The sequence below is a fragment of the Denticeps clupeoides genome, chromosome 15, assembly GCF_900700375.1.
Source record: "Denticeps clupeoides chromosome 15, fDenClu1.1, whole genome shotgun sequence".
NCBI lineage: Eukaryota > Metazoa > Chordata > Actinopteri > Clupeiformes > Denticipitidae > Denticeps > Denticeps clupeoides.
In genome coordinates, this window is record NC_041721.1 from 5,940,777 (window position 1) to 5,963,367 (window position 22,591).

At 48.2% G+C, this 22,591-nt stretch overlaps 1 protein-coding gene across 1 annotated transcript in view; it reads right to left on the reverse strand.

The window, feature by feature from the left end:
- nalf1a (NALCN channel auxiliary factor 1a) overlaps positions 1-22,591 on the reverse strand; it is a 46,793-nt gene extending 24,202 nt beyond the window's left edge. Inside the window, exon 1 of the mRNA XM_028955456.1 lies at positions 21,788-22,591. Coding sequence (XP_028811289.1) covers positions 21,788-22,342 — 555 coding nt within the window. The 5' untranslated portion in view covers positions 22,343-22,591. The remainder of the gene's footprint in view (positions 1-21,787) is intronic.

Below are 22,591 nucleotides of genomic sequence, written 5' to 3' on the forward strand. Positions count from 1 at the left end.
CCCTCCATCTCCCATACGGGAGCAGCAGGAGCAGAGGGGACTTTTGGCTGGAAACACACACACCAGAGCCAGAAAAATACAACACAATGCAGGGACAACTTTCACCCAGTTACACTCACAAACAAGTGCCTGTTTTCATGGCCACACAGCGCTTTACTCCCAATACTCAGTTTTACAACCACATCTTTCCACTTTGATGATGGTTCTCCACTAATCTTCCAAGTAGTAATAATACGTTGGACCGTCCTTAGAGGTTTTTTATTGTAGACCAATAGTTTGACCCTGCTGAAATGCAATTTTCTACGGCAATGAGATGTGTCTTCTGACGTGGACTCTCTGTAAGCAGCACTTGTTGCAGCTGTGAGAAACAAACCTGCAAGTATCTCCAGCCATTATTCTCTGGTGCAACTCATCCAGCTAATTAGGCATTCATTAAGCCGTGGGCCGGTTGGACCGTGACCCCAAAATCTCTCTGGTGGCTGCCACGGTGGAGGTTAACATTGTTTGCAGCGGTTCTCGTCCCTGTTCCTTAAGGCCCTCCAGCCAGGCCGTTTCCATTCCAGCACCCCTTAATTAGGTTCAGGTCCTCATTAAAAAAAAGCCTAATAACGTATGTGACAGTTCGGAAGTGCACGCGGCTTCCATGAAGAAAATTGGTGGCGAGGCCTCCAGGAAAACTCGCGAGAACCACCGGGCGGGTGTTAGATCGAGTGGAATCCAAACACCGCTAATAGGCCTATATACAGAGCCTGTACGGCAATGCCCCCCCCCCCCCCACCCCACACACACACACACACACACACACACACACACACACACAGCATGCACGACTTCAAACACACACCTTCCAGGCACTGTTTATGCATTGAGAACGCCCGCGCAAACACACCTCGACTACGCTGGAAAGCGCGACTCAGCCGCGCCGAGTTGGGTTCCGGGCGAGAGGGATTTAATGTCATAAGTCAACTGTTGACATTTCATATTTGTCATTAATATTCCACACACTCGGCGCTAGTGCGCAGCCCTTTTTCACCAAGTGGTGAAACGCACATATATAAATGCACATGCTGGTGTCGGTAAAAGGCGTAACCTGCTCACCCGCCCACCCATCGACGAACCTCCAGCACGGCGCGGGCTCGTAGTAAAACATCCAGCCAGAGCGGCTGAGCCATTCGACGTGATGCCCCCCCCTCTGCCCCACCGCCAGGTACCGGTTCTGCTGCTCGGCCGACCGAGAACTGGCCCACATTTACGCCAGACAGGCAGGATAATACGCCACAGGTCACGCCCATCTAACAGAAATCCCAGCACCGGATCCATTACCTCCACCGCTGCCCCTTCTTTTTGTCCCTGTAGTCTTTCTTCACTTTGACAATTTGGTTGGTTGTTTGTGTTCGTCCCTTATTTCCTCATACACTGTCCACAGCCACCACCACCGTAACATCTACAGCTTCAGGGATCTTCAAATGGACCAGTAACACCACAATGGACATGTAATCTAGACCATGACACTGGACTACATTATGGACTTCTCCAACCCTGCAACTGTAGGACTTATTAGTATTTCTTTGTTCTTTCTTTCCTATTGTACAAGTCCCTCTCTGTATCACTCCTTCCCAATGTTTCTTCCTTTATTTTTTTCTCTCTCCTAGAGTTTTGTTCTGTGGAGTTTTTCCTTGTGTGCAGAAGGGTCAAGTGGGGGGGTGTCAACTGTAGGGCCTGTCAAAGCCCATTGAGACATACTGTACGTGATTTTGGGCTATATAAGAAATAAATGTTGTTGTAGTGCACTTTTTAACTTTTGTGGAATTTCTGTGGACGTCCGTTTAGCTAAAATGCGCTCCACATTACCAGACTTCTAAAGTTACCGATCACTCTGCCCACCGCTCGTGATGTCACAGGTTCTCGCTACTAGACCTGTGGAGGTTAGGGGCCAGTTCGGTGCTTGTTTTAGGACACCGGCACAATCCTTTCCTGTGGAAACCTGTGATACTGTCTCCAAAATTGCGAACCGGAGCAGTGGAAAAGGGGTACGAAAATGCATTTTGTTTCACGACTAAGAACTAAGAGGGAAGCCATTTTCAGCCACAGTCATATAATCATGCAAATGAAGTCCAACTGTGTGCAATTAAAGCTGTCTCAGATGAATTCCGCTTAAATACACCTGACTCTCAAGCACAACATGGTTGGGTGGTTGCATCAGGAGGCCAAAGAAACGTTTGGGAAAATCTTCAGATTCTAATACTCTGACGGTTGTTCTGTGGATCCACTGCACAATTTTGAGGCCAGACAATACAAAAAACTAGCAAACTAAAAGACAATATTTAAGCACATTTAAAGTATTTAATTCAAAAAAACCCTGGCAGATTTCATGACAGGTTCTTCAATATGTTATTATTATTATTATTATTATGTCAACTCATTTGTTTATTGAGAATCCGATCTAGATCTCCATCTAGTGGTTCTTCCGTACATGACACCGAACATCGAACTGCTGACACCGAGCCACTGAAATGCCATCATCAGGAAATTGTTTCCAGGTTGTTGATGCATGAAAAATGCTTTAATCCCAATATGTGCACACATTATTGGAAAGGAACTAATTACTCATTCTGAAAGCGGGTGGACGGATGGCGACAGAAATTGCTGTTAAGGTGGCAGTTAGACTGCTGCGTTAATATCCAAGTATTCCATTAATGCAATTTTCCAGTGCTGCTCCACTACTGCTACAGGCCCACCGAATAACCGAATACCAGAGCCAAGGAAGTTCATTTTTCCAGGCAGACATAAATGCAAAACACGGAATGAAATCTTCTCTTCGAAAGAAAGCCCAGAGCAGAATCCAGCTACTGGCACAGATTGAAAATGACTGTTCAGCAACAGCTCATTTTTAACCTGCTGGCACGCTGTTGCTTTCGCAAAGAATAATGGGCGAAAATTGCAGTCTCGATTTGTGAGAAGCTGTTCGAGATGCCAGTGCATTCATGGCCAAAAAGTGCACCCACCAAATGTCAACTTTGTCTGCAGGCCGCCAGGTAAACCCTTACTTACGCACCAACAATTGCATAACCACTGTTATTCTAGCATTATACCGTGAGTAATATGCTGTTGTCACACACACACCCCTTTTCTCGAGAACATAAAATAGCAAGAGTTCATCCGAGTTCATGGCTCTTTGAAGGATGGCCTAGCTGAGTGTCTTCAGCCAGCTCTGGCGACCGGGTATCAGCGCTAACAAAAGCTATCAGATGAAACCTCCTCCGGTGGGTCCATTTGCTATTCCAGCGCGCCCTTGGTGAGGCACTGACGCAAGGACTCAGGAAATTAAGTTGTGACACAATGTGGCGCTTGTGTATGTGCGTGCGCGTGTGTGTGTGCGCGTGTTTATGCATCTGCCGCCGTGTTTAATGACCTTCTCGGGCAGAGCACGCCTTTTCTGTTACACGTTTCCGGTTCTCGTACAGTTCCATGTGCGAAGCGCAATGCAGGTACGCAACCCCTGCAGCCCCGCGGCACATCACTCATCAGTAGCAACCCGCCCAGTTCAGAGGGAGTGCTTCTGGCCTCACCCGGAATAAATCCCACCAAGGCCCTGAACAAAAATTTTTTTTGAATAATTGACATGTGAAATAAACAAAAACAAGGCCGCACAGCTGGGGATTCATACAGCAAGACAGGAAAAGAAGAAGTTAGAACTGAACGGAATGAGAACCGAATGGAAACATGTTTGACGACAGAATAACCAGTTGGCACCATTGATGAATCGAGATTGTTTGATTAATAATACAAGTGATGCTGACTGCATTGGAAATGGCGGCACAGTCCCGCATTGTAGCGTTTAAGCGCCAGCCCCGCGGCTGTCTCTCCGCGTTCGGCTTCCCGAGCAGAAGTGCGGCCGTTAAACAGCAGCGGCGGAGAAGCGCTGGTTCTTTGATGTGTGAGAGGATCCTTGGAACCACGGCGAATCGATGGCGATGCCGGTTTTGTACTCGCCTCTTGTGGGCTGTAGCCGAGGGCGCAGGGCTGCTGGCACCAAGTGCAGGATGGTCTTTGACAGGCAAAAGGTGGGTGTGCTTTTTCAGCGCCGCACAGCCGGCATTAGCAGAGGTTCTAATGGCCCTGAAGTGCAAGGGGGGCCTTTTCTAATTTTCAAAATCAATATTTAGCCCACCGCTGCGATGGAACCGATAACGCTTTCTTCACACCGCAACAGTCTGCGTCACGGGGGAGATGGACAGGAAGGAAGTCGGGGGAGGGGAGTGCTGCGCCGTGGGAATATCGTTGTCGAGAGGAAAATTGGGGCTGCTCGCTCATGACTTCTCCAAATAAAATGATAGATTTATGCCTTGTGGTCACGTGTAAACTACTGTGTGTAAACTACTTGTTCAGTCCGTACTCTGTATATCTGTTTAATTGTCATTCTGTCATTTTCATCATACGTACACTTCATTTTATTTGTACATGGTGCTGAAAAGAAATATTTAGCACCTAAAAACAAGCAAGAGCTGTTCTATCCTTCACTCGATACCTGTATTAATGGCACCAGTTTGAAATCTGTATCTGTATAAAAGACACCGGTCCACACCTTCAAATATTCACACCCCAACCTCCACCATCGTCAAGACCAGAGAGCTGTCCGAGGACACCAGGGACAAGACTGTACACCTGCAGAAGACTAGAATGAGACAAACTACAATAGGCAAGCAGCTTGGTGAGAAGAGATCAACTGAGCAATGCAAGATCACACCTCGCAGGGTACAAATGATCCTGAGAACAGCCCTGAACTACACAGGGGAGAACTGGTCTATGACCTGGAGAGAGCTGGGACCACATTAACAAAGTTTACTACCAGTAACACACTACATCGTCATGGATTTAAATCCTGCAGCCTTTCACCTGCTTAAGCCAGCACATGTCCAGACCTGTCTACAGTTTTCAAGAGACCATCTCTCTGGTCCAGAGGAGGATTGGGAGAATGTCATGTGATCAGATGAGACCAAAATAGAACTTTTGTTTGGAGGAGAAGAATGATGAGTTGCATCCCAAGAACACCATAGCCACTTAGAAGCATGGGGGTTATTATGCTTTGGGGCTGCCTTTCTGCAAAGGAGACAGATCGGCCGATCCGTATTAAGAAAATGATGAATAGGGCCATGTATCATGAGATTTTGGGCAAAAACCTCCTTCCATCAGTGAGAGAATTAAAGATGAAACATGGCTGGATCTTCCAGCATGACGAGGATCCCACACACACCGCCCAGGCATCAAATAAGTGGCTACGTGAAAACCATTACAAGGTTCTGGAGTGGACTAGCCAGTCTCCAGAACTCATTCTAAAAGAGAATTTGTGCCCAGCGACAACCCCAAAACATCACGGCTCTTCAGAAGATCTACATGGAGGAATGGGCCAAAACAGTGTGTGCAAACCTGGTGAAGACACACAGGAAACATTTGACCTCTCTCATTGCCAACCAAGGTTACATTACATTACATCGCAAAGTATTGAGGTGAGCTTTTGCCATTGATCAAATACAGTATTATACAAATAAATCATACAATGTGATGTACCTACCATAAAAATTACAGACCTCTTATCTTTTTAAGTGGGCCAACTTGCACAATCGGTGGCTGCCAAATGTTTGCCCCACTGTATATGTACCACTTGGAGAATTCTCAAGTTAGTCACGTGCCTGGTTCTTTTCTCACAATGACTGACTGTAGAAAAAAGAACTCCATGGCTTTACTGCCATCCTGTTCTATAGAAATGAAGCAAAATCTGTCCACTAGCCAGAACTTATGCGATACATTAAACGTCAACACCTACCACTGTCAATCACCCTATTCTTGACTGTAAGTACACCTTCTTACAATGCACAGCGCCTCCAGGATCCCAACAATAATGTAAGTTCAACCCTATACGGTTGCATGCAATTTCATCTAATCACCACAACAGTAACAGTGGTTTAATCTTTTTTTAAATTAAACAATTTAAGCCACCACAATCAACAAAATTAGAGTTTAAACATGAAAAGTGACCAGCCAGAAGAAGCACTTGACCTGTTGTAACCGTCCATTTTGTGAGCTGATGCAATGACCATGCATCAATAAATGTTTTCCCTCTCCAAACAATCAATACGAATGTGAAATTTGCTGATGTGATTACTGGTATTTGGAAAAATGACTTCCAGTGTAGTGTAGCTAAAAGCCTTTTCAGCTTCTTCATAAAAGCACAAATTCAAACTTCCAGTATGCCTAGGCAGGTCAACCAACTATGCTCCCAAGACACAACTTTCATTGATGAAGCGAAACTTCAAAGGCAGCGAGACGCAACGTGACTCTCAGATCTCTTTGAACTACAATGGTGGCCAATTGTACAAAATGCACTGACCCCACACACAGCCCACAGCTGAGCACCAGCGCTCCAACATGTCCAGCACACCTGCTCGACATATGTTCTGCTCCGTAGCGGTAGCTTTCTATATTTTAATCAGCAAAGACAAGTCACATCAGGTAGTGGTTGTCCAGGGTGCACGCAGAAATATGCAAAACTTAGAAGCTTGAATCGAATTGTTCACACAATATTCTAGAACAAAGGTTGAATTAAAATGTGAACACAATATTTTAGAACAAAGGCTTACATGTCTTGAGCAGGATGAGCTTTTCCATATCCAATACTTTTTTTTGGATTAAAATCGCAGTGCTGTATTGGTAAATACACTTACAATAATAAGACTGAGCTGATACATTTAATAGTGATGTGCATTTACAAGTATTAAGTATCCAGTCCATGTTATATTTTACAAGTCAGTATTTACAACATAGCTAGTTTTTCAACTGCAGATGATGATGGCACTGATATAAAAAATATATATTAATCTATGTTGATGTTAGTCCCATAATACTGTCATATTCAATGGTCACAAAACCCACATGTGTGAGAAAGTTAACCACTTATGTCAGTAGTATTCAAGCAGATATTTTATTCATTTTGATGCTGAATGACCAATAAACAAACACATCACATGCATTTCAACTATGAATTCTGAGTGCATTGCTTTTGTTGAACTGTAACAGAATACATTGATGTATTCATATACCACATTAGTGCAACTGCTGTTTTGGCATGAACCCTCACCTCACCTAAATATATATCTAGCCAACTGTCAGTATTTTGTCAGAAACTGACAATTGATGAATTAAGACATCAGTTGAAATATATCCGCTAAATTGACAAATGTAATTTGTCAATTGTCAGGCCTCTTATTAGTATAATCAGTCCTTAATGAGGTCTGTACAAATCAGGAGTTGGCCACAAGAAGAGCAGGGCAGGTACACACGGTGTACGGAAACAGTTCAGCTTGACCGTTCTCTCCGTGTCTAAAAAGAGATGACCGTGCCGTTACCATGTTCCATGGAGCGGAAGCACCGGTGGTGGTGAGCAAGTGAGTTGCTTGGCAGAGCTCGACTGATCAAAGCGCTGTTTGTGGCACATTCCCTCATCGATCTCCTTCACACCTCCCACATTGAAGGACTTTTCCTCACCCAGGGCACGGCATCAGCTAAAGGCCACAGGCAGCTTTTTTTTCCACTTGGCGATATGGCCAAATTGAATTCCAGTCAGATAATGAAGGTTTGTCTTTATAAGGGGCGCAGATGGAGATAATCGTCACGGTAACAGCTGGGCTACACATGCTGGGTGTGAAGACGTGTCGCATGATCTCACCCTTGTTCTCTCGCTTCAGAGAACAGAACTCTGTCCCTGTGAAAGCTGATCTTGGATCAGGGTCGTGTACCTCAGGCCCGCATCTTCACCATTTTTTTCAAAATGGTACTTCTGATCCTGGATCTAATCACTAATGACCATCACCACCTGGTTTTTAAAGACCGGAAGATTCTCCAAAAACGGAACTGTGTGTCTGCAGGACTTTCGATGTGACTTTTTAATCACTTTTAAGTTTTTTTTTAAAAAAGCTGGATTCGCTAATCTGACCCTTGAACAGACAGCGGGCCGCAACCGAGTAACTCCCTTTGTTTTTATCTATCTATTTTTGAATCTTAATATCTGTCACAGTCATATGGAATCTGTGAAGAAAGGGATGTAATCTTCGGCAGCAACGAGCATTAAATCACAGGGTAAACGCCCGCAAACATACAAACACGCACACACCAAAACCAATTTAATAAGCAAATACAGCATTATGCTCTACGTTGACTGGATTTACACCGCATGGCGGCTTTGACCTACATTTGACCTGCATCTCCGCGTCGTGTCCCTCAGCCAGTTATATCGAGCAAAAGCTCACATATCTCTCAATCGCAGCACGCTTTCTCATGGTGAAAATTCAGCGCCACTAGTTCTCCTAATCTGATTTAGTTGGCCCGTGCGAAAACAAAAACTGGGGCCGTGTGGAGACTCACAATGGGAAATAATTTCATATCACTGTGTTATAACATATGTAGAGGCTATTTATAATGTCCTCACTTAAACTAAATCAATCCATTTTAAATCCCATATCAGTCATTACGACATAAGAGCAACAAATGGTGGCAAACCCCTATAACTGTACATTTAGCTGGGGTGTTTATGCTGCTGTGTTAGCAGGTTAGCGCATGTGTACCTCGCAGCTTGTGTGCAATTGCAAAAATGAGAGGGCAAAAAAAATAATAATGCACGTTATCTGGGCTGACAGATAGAACCTTCATTACAATGCTTAACTACCGGCCTGAGATCAGTTGTCCTGCTTTATTCAAAAGGCGTTTAGAAATACAGTTCCTGGGACAGGGCATCTGTAGATTGCTAAAATGTTAACACGGAGCTAATGTGCTAACCTCGGCCACCTTACTGCCTCAGCTCGGTAATTATGGACATTAACACCACTTACCGGTTCACCTATATTATAAAAACGTTTTCTCCCAAACAATAAAAAGGAGAGCCAGCGTGAGCCGCAACACCCCATGTATGCCGACGTTCGCGTTCCTGGATTACTCGGGGTAGGGACAGGCCGTGAGGGAAGAGAAGAGAGGTGAGGAGACAAACAGGACAAATCTTACGCTGGTTTCGGGTTCTGCTGCCGAGTCGGTTGCTAACAAATGCAATCAATGACTGAGCAGCTGGCAGTGGCCATCTTGCCAATTGGGAGTCACGTTACCTCATCTCTGTGTAGCCACCAGTCATGTGGATGGAATCACGTGACAGTATGCAACATAAGTTCAACATTAGTGTCACGGCTGGGTGCAGCTGGGAACACAGCTGGCACCGATCAGCTCGAAAGCAGGGCTACAGCCATGGACAGGTGCGGCTAAAAGTGAAAAAGTGAAAGTAAAGTGATACACAGCACAGCACACGGTGACACAACGAAATGTGTCCTCTGTATTTAACCATCACCCTTGGTGAGCGGTGGGCAGCCATGACAGGCGCCCGGGGAGCAGTGTGTGGGGACGATGCTTTGCTTAGTGGCACCTCAGTGGCACCTTTGTGGCTCGGGATTCGAACCGGCAACCTTCTGATTACAGTGCAGTGTCTTCTAAACCTCTAGGCAACCACTGAAGGTGGTGCCACTGACTGGTACCCACGCACTGCTCCCCACCCACTGCTCAAACCCAAAAAGGGTGATGGTTACATGCAGAGGACACATTTCATTGTGTCACCACGTGCTGTGCTACAGTGTTTCACAATGACAATCACTTCACTTCCACTTGCAGCAGGAGAGTTTTCTGGGTGAGTTGGGGAGCGAGCTGTCTGCTTTGATGGGAGGAGAAGCGAAGTACATGCTGTCTGTTTAACAATAACATCAGGATTTAAAGTCGATATAGTCCTTTATACATCGCATGTAAAACAAGCCACGACGCATCAAGTATGTTCAATAAATCGCCCTCATTTGCTGTCTTTTTTTACCCGAATGTCCCCCAGTGGTCGGAAAGTATCAATATTTTTCACAGGATTCACCAAATCTTTCCTAGCTGGACGTACTTATTTAACAGAAACTAATTGCCCAATCTAGGGGCAAAACGAGCACATCCGCAAGGTATCACATGCTGATTCTTCTGATGAAGTAAACCGGAAGCTCCGGGCGTGAACATTTGCTGAAGGTCTGTGCATGCTGAATATGAATAGGAACGCGGGTCATGGGGTCTCCACAAGAGATAACAGCGCTGCTGCGATCCATAAATGCATGAAATGCTGTGGCGCGGGGAGGCCGCCATTCCACCGCTGACGAGGCGCACTGATCTTCTCTTTTTGCCGCTTTGTTTTCCGCGGTGCCATCGTGTGATTGTGCATGAGTAACAGTTCATTTGATGTGTGCTTTCCTAGGTAACATGACCCCCAGGGAGGTGACGACAGCTTTGGGCCAATGCTGATTTTCATATATGAAAGTGCGGCAGAGTAGTTTGCACCTCCTCTCCAAACTTCAGAAATGACAGAAGCCATACAGAAGTTAGTATGGCTGCCCTACAAATGACAAATGAATTTATGATTATTGTGACCATTGACCACGTAGTCCATATCATAATTCGATCTGAGACACAAGTGACCAGTGACGATGGCATTCCTCAAATAGACATTTTATTCAGACATTCCTGCTTAGCTCTTGCCAGGAAAACTGAGATAAGATCAGATGAGATATTATACAGTTTCTCTTCAAATTTCAACAGCATTATTGTAAACAGTTTTGTACGTGCAACTATTTAACTGCAACTAATTGTGCGTGTGGGGGATGTAAGTGGCGTGCGGCCTGCATGTGTGCGGTCTGAGTGGAATCCAGCATGAGTGTGTGTGTGTGTGTGTGTGTGTGTGTGTGTGATCTCTGTAGTGTGCAGTGTGTACTGCAGAGGAGAGCAGTAGAGGCAGCTGGGGGACACTGACCTTGGAGAGGTTTTATCCTCTCAGGCAGAGCCTTTTATGAATGAGCAAACACCACTGGCATTTTAATGGAGCCTCCTAAACACTGGCCGAGCTGCGCTCTCTCTCACACACACACACATACACACACTCACAGAAAGAAACGTTAATACAGCCAGCCCAGGCCTGAGAGCTTTAATAAAGGTGCATGAAGCGAGCCTCTCTCGCCCTCTCTCTTTTACACACACACACACACACACACACACAGGAAAACTGTCCACAGAGGCAGTGCATTCCATGCTCTGTTTACTGTCTGTCCTCAGGCAGGAGCTCTCGCATCAGTCCAGGAAAAAAAAAAATTCTTAACCTTTAATATGAGGACCACACACACACACACACACACACACACAAAGAAAATGACTCGGGAACAGTGTCTTCTCGCAAATATTTAAAAATACAACGTTTTGGCGAACGGCTGCGGCCCGCGCCGCTTCTGCAGGGTCCGGCGAGGTGCTGTTCTCACCTATGTCCACGCTTTTCTTCCACTTCCCCGAATCTACATAATACCGTTCTCATGTGAATGTGTTAGGAGGCGGTATGTGTTCTTGCTCTTAGAAAGAATTTGTGTATTTTATTTATTTTTTAAAAGAACCGCAAAAAGACGGAAATGTCTCAGTGGCAGCTGCCCACAAACGACCCACGTGAGCCGCTTTCTGTCATTCATCTGCGGCGCCAGACCCCCCCTTTCATAACGCGATGGAACGGCAGAAATGCAACCCATCCCCGCGTTACGTAACTCCGCCCCATCCGACAGCCAGCAGCCGCTGAGCCGGGCGCGTGCCATGACGCCGATTAGAGCCTCGCCGCGACACTACGGTACCTACCGCGGTACGGGTGCCATCGTACAGCTCGGACTGGCTTTGCAGTCGTCGCTCTCGTTTACCCGCTGTCGAAAAACGGAGAAATTGCGATCGGAATGTGCTCATGGAGATGAATAGATCGATATACTCTACATCCCCGGCCTGCAGCCTTCTTATTCTCTCGCCGGGCCGGATTCTCCCTGCTGATGGGGGCGAATGGCGGTGATGAAGAGCGCACGTGGCGGCCGCTCGCTCGATGGCCGCCGTTCGGAGCGCGGTTACGTAAACAGGGTCCCTCGGGTTCTTTCTTTGTGTTTTGCATGAATGGTGACCTGGTTGCGTAACGTTTATTTGGCAGGCAGATGGTCTTATCGGGGCGTGCGCTCTCCGCCGGATTAGAGCAGAGCTTCCCCACGCCACCGCCGGAGGAGCCGTCCCCGGTGCTGGAAGCGCAGTCCCACGCTCAAGGAGGGACAAGCACCACACTGTCCTCGTGGGAGGAGAGATGCCCTGGGCCAACCACCATCGCCCTGGGCAACCACAACATGGGCAATTTACAAGATCAGACAGACAGACAGACAGCTAGATGCACAGACAGACAGGCAGACAGACAGACAGCTAGATACACAGAGAGACAGGCAGACAGACAGACAGCTAGATACACAGAGAGACAGGCAGACAGACAGACAGCTAGATACACAGAGAGACAGGCAGACAGACAGACAGCTAGATACACAGACAGACAGAAAGCTAGACTGACAGGCAGACAGACAGACAGCTAGATACACAGAGAGACAGGCAGACAGACAGACAGCTAAATAGACAGACAGACAGACAGCTAGATACACAGAGAGACAGAAAGCTAGATCGACAGACAGACAGACAGACAGAGAACAGGCAGATACAAAGACAGACAGAAAGCTAGACAGACAGGCAGACAGACAGGCAGGCAGCTAGTTACACAGACAGACAGAAAGCTAGACAGACAGACAGACAGCTAGATATACAGACAGACAGAAAGCTAGACAGACAGATAGATAGACAGGCAGACAGACAGACATACAGCTAGATAGACATTTACAATTACAGCATTTACCAGACGCCCTTATCCAGAGCGACTTACAGTAGTTACAGGGACAGTCCCCCCCTGGAGACACTCAGGGTTAAGCCTCTTGCTCAGGGACAGTAAGTGGGATTTGAACCTGGCTCTTCTGGTTCATAGGCGAGTGTGTTACCACTTAGCTACTACCACCTAGACAGACATACAGACCCATCAACAGACAGACAGACAGCTAGATGGATCGCTCTTCAGGCCATGTTTATGCAGCTCTACTCCAGCTGGTGATAGCTATCTGCTGTATTCGAACGAATACAGAATAATTACAGCAGCCTGCATCCGTCCGGATGGTCGGGGCAGTTAGCCAGTTAGGGCTAATATGACAGAGAAAGAGTGAGGTTGTTGTAGAGGGAGACGTTAGATAATGTATGATGCTCCTCACGTTGAGAAGACCTGATGATAAGAATTAGCTATCGCAATTAAACCAATATCGGTTTATAATAATTTCGATTAACTTGTAACCCTCTTTTGACTTACTTTGGTATAGAAGCTACAACAGAGTGAATAAAAAGATTGTATTTATAGTTGGGGTCCTAATGAACCAGAACTGATCACTTCATCGATGGTAACTTGAAAGCACGTTGTAAGTCGCTCTGGATAAGCGGGTCTGCCAAATGCCCTAAATGTAAATGTAATAATAATAAAAAAATCTATAGAATCACCACACATAAACCCTACAGCACCAAAGATGAAGCAGATTCACATAATTCCCATCAGCACCAGTGTCGTAAATCTAACAACAAATCACTCATCTCCACTAGCAGGAAGACACCAACACAGAATTGTGCCAAATCAGTTTTTTAACAATTTGACATGTGGACTTGGATAATACTGTAAATAACGACAGTAAATAACCGCATGTACTCATCTGTCCTTTCTGAAAGTGCATTTATTAGGATGAGTGTGGATGCGAGTTTGTATGTGTTAAACGTGTGCGAGTGTGTGAAATAAATAAATGATGGGAAGAGCGTATGTTTCTGCAACAGGCTGTATGGAATTTGGCCCGTTTAAAAGCGGAGCGGGAGAAGCTCGCGAGGCGCCCGTCTGTGCTTCTTGCTTAATCGCGTTTGCTGTGCGTTGTAATCTCAGAGACGCGCAGGCCGCAAAAAAACACACTTACACACGCGGGCGTGTACACACACACACACACACGCGCACACACACAGACACACACACACACACACACACAAGCAGCCCACAGAACAGGGCCTGAGGGAGGACAGACTCTCGGTCTGCATTCTCATGGCGCGCAGATGATCCGCTACATCTCAGCTGGGAACAAGACTGTCACACACACACACACACACACACACACACGCTGAGCTGGCCCATTCAAATCTCTGAACGCAGGACAAATTCAGCATTGGACGCTGGAGTCTGAAAACAAACAAAGCGAACAAAAGCGACCGTCCGGAGCGGCGGCGCTTCTCCAAGTGGACGGTGCCGCTGGAGCGTGAGGAAGCCCTTCAGCTGAAGTGAGCAGGAAAACGAGCCGCGGCCCCATGAATAACACATTAACACAGGTGTTTACAAAAGCTGTCCAAACACATTACGCCGGCCGCGGGCGCCGTACATGCGCCCGCTACATAGCTGCACTTCCCACGAGAGAGAAGACACAGGAGACGTACGGCCACTCAGTACCCACTCACTCACTACATCTACAGCATTTATCAGACACCTTACAGTCAGCAGTGACAGGGACAGTCCACCTGGAGACACTCGGGGTTAAGTGTCTTGCGCAGGGACACAATGGTATTGAATGGGGTTTGAACCTGGGACTTTGCGTTTGTCCAGAAAGTGCTTTTCGTCACACTATATACATTTACGGCTTTTATCAGACGCCTTTATCCAGAGCGACTTACAATCAATAGTTACAGGGGACAGTCCCCCCCCCCCCCGGAGACACTCAGGGTTAAGTGTCTTGCTCAGGGACACGATGGTAGTAAGTGGGGTTTGAACCCGGGTCTTCTGGTTCATAGGAGACTGTCTGACCCACTAGGCGACTACCACCCTATACAACATCACATTTGTGCACCATCACATGCACATTTTACCACTGTGGTGCATTTGGAATTAAGTTAAAAACACCAGGACAGACATCTGTAAATGCAATATAGTCATTAATAGGTACCTGCTGACAGCGCCGCGCTATAAAAAATGGCTCCATAATAGAGCGGCCTGCCTCCAACTCATTATCCCATCGCTGGGAACGGCAGGAGGGAGCGTCCAAACAAGCACTGGATGACAGAAAATGGATTTTCCTGGACCCGCATGTCAAACCGCGTACTGGAGATATCGTCCCGAATCGTTTAGCAATTATGGAAACGCCAACCACGTGTCTTATCGGGCCTTTGGGGAAAGGCAGGATGCCGGTAGAAGCGTTCGCTCCCCTGGTCCGACGGGAAATTCCATTTTAAGGGGGGGTGAAAAAAAAAATAAGAGCGTCACCTCTTCTGTTATTGTGGTCTTCCGCGTCAGCGTCCCTTCAGGCGTCCCCTCTTCAGGACCGACCCCGAAAAGGAAACGGCGACTAATGAACTTCGGCTATCTCTGGTTACTAATTTCCCTTAATCAAGTCATAATTAATGTGATCAAAATCCGACGTTGATGTAAGACACCGGTCCCCAAACCTCCGTCGTGGAAAAGACGATAATGATTAGCGTGCCGCTGTCCTGCTGACTGCGACAAAAAAAAAAACAAAAAAAAAAAAACAGTAATATTTCATGCCGCTTAACACCTACCGCGAAAAAGAGGCAAAGAATTATCAGACAATTTTAATATTGCAACGCGGTAGCTAATTACCGTTCATCCATTCTGTAAAAAGCGGTCAGGGTCACCGGAGCCCGGAGGTGTTCGCGCTGACTACTGAAACGCCATGCGATGAGAGCTAATGAACATAAACCCTTTTAAAGGTCATTTTTACTTCTCATTCACTTTCACTTATTTTTCACTTTTTCCACAACGCAGAGTCTCCTTGGTTGCCTTCTTGTTTTTTTTTTTTTTAAACCGGGGCAGAAATGAACCAGCAAACAAGGTTTTACCGTTTAATACAAAATGAAAAATTTTTTAATTACGCATTTTTGCGTAATGAATGGCTGCCCACTGCTCACTCAGGGTGATGGGTTAAATGCAGAGGACAAATTTCACTGTGTGCACCGTGTGCTGTGCTGCTGTGTATCACATGTGACAATCACTTCACTTTATCTTTATCTTAAATATGAAAGATTCGGTCCCCCCTCCTGGCTTTAATTTCGTAATAACTGTGACGGAAAGAGTCTACTGCCAAGTACGGTGATGGCACAGGAACCAGCAGGGTCAGCAACTAAAATTATTCATTTTTTGCAGTCAGCAGGACAGCGGCACCCTAATTATTATCGTCTTTTGCACGACGGAGGTTTGGGGACCGGTGTCTTACATCAACGTCGGATTTTGCCCACATTAATTATAAATTGATTAAGGGAAATTAGTAACCAGAGATTGCCGAAGTTCATTAGTCGCCGGGTCTGGTGCCGGGTGACAATTAAACACTTCAAATTCTTAGGAATTTGAGCACAAAACCTGCCTTTCTCTGCCAGAAAATGTCAAAACAAGCACACACACACACACACACACACACACACAAGGACACCATCCAAAGCACAACTCAAGCCATTTCTGTCCCAACTCAAGCCCGTCTTCACATGGGTCTGTACCATGTAGTTAATGAATGTGTGCGGTGATGACACGAATGTTGTTAAAGGAGTTACGTTATAAAACGGAGTTATGTTATAAAAGCAAAGTTGTGTTAGGTGGGTGGTAGTAGCCTATGGGTAACACACTCGCCTGTGAACCAGAAGATCCAGGTTCAAACCCTTACTACCATCGTGTCCCTGAGCAAGACACTTAACCCTAAATTTACAGCATTTATCAGACGTCCTTATCCAGAGCGACTTACAATCAGTAGTTGGTAGTAAGTGGGGTTTGAACCTGGGTCTTCTGGTTCACAGGCTACTACCACACCTAAATTGTCCAGGGGGGGACTGTCCCTGTAACTACTGATTGTAAGTCGCTCTGGATAAGGGCGTCTGGTAAATGGCGTAAATGTAAATGTGTTAAGACACCTTACTCCGCTGTGGAAGTGAAATGCTCCTCTAACCCAGCATCTGGTCAAATTCGCCTACGAGGCCGCTTACCCGAGACCGGCAATTCCACAATCCTCACGGGCTGCTCGGTGCACAAGCGAAATGAGTGACAAGCAGAGAGGACAGTCTCAGAGCTGTCATTTCGGTTCCGGGATTCGAGCACATTGTCCTCTTGCGCAGTACCGCCATCGCTGCATCGATACTGTCATTATCTATGCAGCCTGCAATCTGCTCAAACTACATATGCTTAAAAAAAAAAAAAAAATCTGCCATCCAAAGCAGAGCGATGGGACAACGCCATCTATCACGTTCTGGACCCCTCTGGCGCTGGCCGCTTGGCCCCAGTGTGAACCAACTACTTGTTCTGGCCAAGGCAGCACAGAAAAGGGGGGAAAGCTGGACTGGACGGTCCGCTTTTTAAAATGCTAATGCATCCTCGATGATGTCCCCATTAGACGACTCCACGGGGCACAGATGATGCATTAGTCAGAGACGACTTCAGCGCCGCAACCTTCGTTTGGTAGCGAGGCCAGGAATTCTGGGATTTCACCGGGTGCTGCACATTTAAACAGAAGTGGCATCATTTTTTTCATCTTAAATATTCCCACCAATATATAAAATGTGGTTTGTTTCTAGTAATTATATCTTCATCGAATCTGCAGTGTTGCAAAGAAATACTCTGTCATTTAAGGAAGCACCACTAGATGGGGCAATCTGACCGTAAACATGTATCACCATCTTAACATGCCAGTTATCAATCACTTTGTCAGTAATTATGAATCCACAACTATCACGAACGAGACGGGAAGCTCGGTCGCGTACGGAAAAGGCGGTCGGCAACATCGGGGGGCCAATCGAAGGGCGATCCAGGAGACATAATCAAGGTACAGGAAGCAGTCGCGAGGAGTACGGCGTACGGCAAGGGAGAAGTAATTCAGCGTATGAGTTTGCGTTCTCGCTCCGCCATTTACACGAGGTCAGGGTGCCCTGGCGCCCCCCCTGGCAGACGGGTGGCAGCCGTGACAACAACACGCATGTTTATAGGGCAGCTACCTACACCGAACACCGAACCCACAGCACTGTGAAAATAAACACATGGGGCAGTGGTGGCCTAGCGGTTAAGGAAGCGGCCCCGTAATCAGAAGGTTGCCAGTTCTGATCCGCCAAGGTGCCACTGAGGTGCCACTGAGCAAAGTACCGTCCCCACACACTGCTCCCCGGGCGCCTGTCATGACTGCCCACTGCTCACTCAGGGTGATGGTTAAATGCAGAGGACACATTTCACTGTGTGCACCGTGTGCTGTGCTGCTGTGTATCACATGTGACCATCACTTCACTTTAACTTTGAATCGGGAACCACTGCAACACACACACACACACCTGCGTGCAAAAGTGAGTTCAACTCTCGCACGGCCACCCACTCAAACACACGCGGCCAAATTCACATGCGCAGGAGGCCTGGTGGCGGCGAGGAAATGCGAGGAAACGCGGATTAAATCAGGCAGCCGGCTGATCCGGCTGCCCGTCAAACCCGTGATTACCCCCCCACCCCCTCCGCTTCCCGCCCTCTCGCTCTCTCTCTCTCTCTCTCTCTCCACCCCCCCAACTCATTACTCTCTCTCTCTCTCTCTCCACCTGTCCCCATCCCGCCTCCCTCCCCTTTTATTTGGTAGCGGTTGGGATTATGAGGTGAGGAACACACCGGCCGACAGCCCTTCTGTGGGAGCGTTCGTTTTCCCCACCGCAGGTAGAAGGCCATTTTAAAGAAGGTTAAACACACCGCAGCAGGGGCCGTCCCCGGCCATCCATCTGCCCTCCGAATGACGCCGGATTCATCTTTCCGTGGCCAGCCACCCTCCCCCCACCCCACCCCCGCCCCCCAAAATTCAATTTTCGTCTCGGGGGCCCTAATTCCTGTCCAGGAAAATATCCAGACAGGCCGCAGAACAATAAATCAAATTAGTTTTTGTCGACGGAAGGCGCGGGGTTAATGCGGCGTGCTCAGAAAGCGGCGGCCGAGGCTCTGCTGCTGCCGCGCCGGCGCATGCAACAAGAAAAACGGGACAACAGGTGTTGATGCAGCAACATGCATATTTAACAAGGTAGGTGTGTGTGTGTGTGTGTGTATCCTGTACATACAGTGAAGCTCAAGAACGGAATACTGGACACGTGCGTGGTTTTACGAAATTTCCCTGATTTGGGGATTTATTCCTCAAGCTCAGACCCCCGACGTTCCACAGAACCTCACAATCTGACCTTTGTGCATCAGAAATGTCCTAAATTACCAGTTGCCTAGAAACCGAATCTCCGAAATCCTCCGCTCATTAGCGAGTTTTAACGGAACGCGGCCGAGCTCCCGTTCGGCCGGACGTCGCACGTGCAACGCGCGGCGTCTTGCGCGTAACAGCGGGCCGCTTTCTGCTCTCCCACCGTCAGCCGGGTTACAACCCGCGTGTTCTAATTTAGTGGCCGGGGCCGCCTTGGCGCGAAAGGTCACCCGCTCGAGAGAGAGAGAGAGAGAGGCGAGCGCCATTTAACGCCACGATTATGCACCGATTACGCTGCCAACTCAGCGCCTGTAGTTCACTCCGACTCGGGCCGGTGGAACGAAAAGGGCCCAGAAGCCGGGGGGGCGGCGGCGAGGAAAGCGGTCCGAGTGGAAGCCGTTTCCTGCGGCAACTTTTCCTTTTTGAAAGTATTGCAATAAACGTTGCAATTTTTGCAGAGATTTTTTGCAGTGAAATACGCTGGGAAAGAACGTGTAAATTGGGGGTCCATGGAACTGCAAAAAAAACTGTGCAAATTCCAACGTTTGCGGCAGGAACTTCGGAATCTGGTGGACTTTCGTGTCAACTTTTGCCTTGGCGACGTTGCGAAGTCCTGGAGGGACTGTTTGACGCAACGCCAACTTAGGGCCGGCGGGTATTCCCGCTCAGACGGTACAGTTTATACTGGTAAAGCGCACGCCTCTTTTGCACATGAATCCAGTAAGCCGGACCGCTTCTATTAGCATGAGTGGCGTTTTTATTTTTATTCTTATTGCCCTCCATTGCATATAAAAAACTACTTTTACAAGCCATCTGGGCTCAGGGTTAGTATATCCGAACTGGAAAATATCATTATTCGGTTTCGGTGTCTGTAGCTTGGTAGCTGGTAGTACACGCTCGCCTATGAACCAGAAGACCCAGGTTCAAACCCCACTTACTACTATCGTGTCCTATAAGTGTCCCCAGGGGGGGGGACTGTCCCTGTAACTACTGACTGTAAGTCGCTCTGGATAAGGGCGTCTGATAAATGCTGTAAATGTAAATGTAAGCATGAGAAACGGGAATGAACCTTTCCCCTTATGACGACATAAGGGGACAAATTCCAGATCAGAAAATCTGAGCTGCCGCTCTCTGATTGGTGAAGCATGGCCAACAGCACTCTTTTCACCTATCGCCATTTCTAGCCACTGCAGGATAGTGGAAGTCGTATTCTTGTTATATAATCTCACAAAGTGAAACTTTCATAATAGTGCAATAATAACGCAAACTTCTATGCAAACTGTGTTTTTTGAAATTGAAGTTCTGTAAGTTAAGTACAATTCCGTGAAATTGTGTTTTCCAGGCCTACATTCTGACAGTATTTTATGCAGCAGTGTGTCCAATCATTCCTAAGTCAAGGACACCAGCAGCCTGGAGGTTCTGGGCGAACGTAACCCTATCCCACACACGCTCGCTATCGACCGATCTCAAAATGGCAAAGCGACCCAGTCGCCCGATCTGGCGTAGCTCGGCGGCCCTCAGTCGAAGGAGGCGGATCTGGCGTCGCGCGCTCTCCTGGGAGGCCAGATAATCCATACGAGAGGACACGGCGGCAGAAGTCGGAAATGAACTTTAATGTGGGCTTTATTGCTGTTAAGAGGGCGCTCTGGGGCCAGACTTCTGCGCAAACAAAGGCGAGTGAGGGAGGACAGTAGGGTGGGGGAAGCCCCTGTTCTCCCCCTTCCAGCAGGCGGGCACCCAGTCATCAGTTTTATCGGTCACCTCATAAATAATAATAATAATAATAACCTCACAATAACTTACCGTTGTTGGCTATGCTCGGAAAGTGCTATTTACTTTTAGAGAATGTGTTTGCACGGTTTAATTAATATTTGCATACAAGCCAATGTCTGTGTTTGAACAAGTCGTCCATAAAATCATGCGTTATACGCATTTTACGGTTGCACCGTGATACGTTGCTGCTTGTAGACACTTGTTGTGCATGTTATCTATCTATCTGTCTATCAGAATCAGGAGATTCTAGGTTAGACTCCTGGCTGGCTCGTGCATTTGTGCTCTTTAGGGGCAGTGGTGGCCTAGCGGTTAAGGAAGCGGCCCCGTAATCAGAAGGTTGCCGGTTCGAATCCCGATCCACCAAGCACCATCCCCACACGCTGCTCCCCGGGCGACTGTCATGGCTGCCCACTGTTCACCAAGGGTGATGGTTAAATACAGAGGACACATTTCACTGTGTGCACCGTGTGCTGTGCTGCTGTGTATCACAATGACAATCACTTCACTTCTCAACAACTCAGTGACAGAATCCATGTTAAACTGTGTTTGATAAGTGAATTTGCACCCTTTGTGACAGGTATAATCCATTATCAATAATCTTTCATTTAGAAAAAAACGAACTTTATGAGATCCATGTTCTTTCGATATCGGGAAGCTTCGTCGCCTGGAACGTGATTAACGAGACGACAGTCGCCACGAAACAAATGGCGCATCCTCGACTCGCACTTTTCCCCCCTTTTTTGCTTACTAAGAAGCAGTTACCATGGCGACCGGATGCGGGAGCCCGACTCCACCATCATCATCCTCACCTTGCACTCCTCCATGCACGTCCGCGTCGAGTACACGTCCGTCTGGTAGCGGCGCGCCAGCGCCTCGAACTCCTCGTACTTCTCCTGTGCGTGCTGGTCGTAGCGCTGGTACGCCTGGACGCACAGGCTGCAGCGCGCCGCCTCCAGGCTGCAGTTCAGGCTGTCGGGGCCGGGCGCGCCGCGGAACAGGTCCCGCAGGGAGTAGGCGTCGCAGAAGGACAGGCGCAGCGCGCTGACGTTGGCGGGGCCCGACGCCAGGGCCGCGCACACGAGGTCCGCGTCGGCCGCGGCGAGGCGAGTTTCCGCGGGGTTCCCCCGGGGGCCGGGGCCGGGGCCGCCGTGCGGCCGCTCGTCGCGCGTCCCGGTCAGCTTGGCCTCGGCGCAGAGCCACAGATGGTCAGAGAGCAGGACGGTGAGGAAGAGCAGGGACGCCAAGGACAGTCGCCATCGCTGGGCCCTCTCCGAGTCGGTGCAGGGCTTCTCGCTCAGGCGGGGCGCGAAGCGGATGGCGAGGCGGTCGTCTCGCTGCCGACGCGTCCCGGCGCCCCGGGTCATATTTCGGGAAGGCGCGGCGCGGACCGACTCCACCGCCGGGGCTCCTCTGCCACAATGGTCATCGACGCGCGGCTCCTCACGCCCGCCCCGGCCCCCCTCCCTCCGCCAAACGCTGCCGGCTCGCCTCGTCCACGGGCTGCGCGGGGGTCGCGGCGCGCATCGCGGGGGCTCCCCCCGTGCTCGGCGCGTCGCCGTCCGCAGCAACACGTCGCTGCTCCGCGGGCGCCCTGCGCGGAGAGCCGCTGTCGG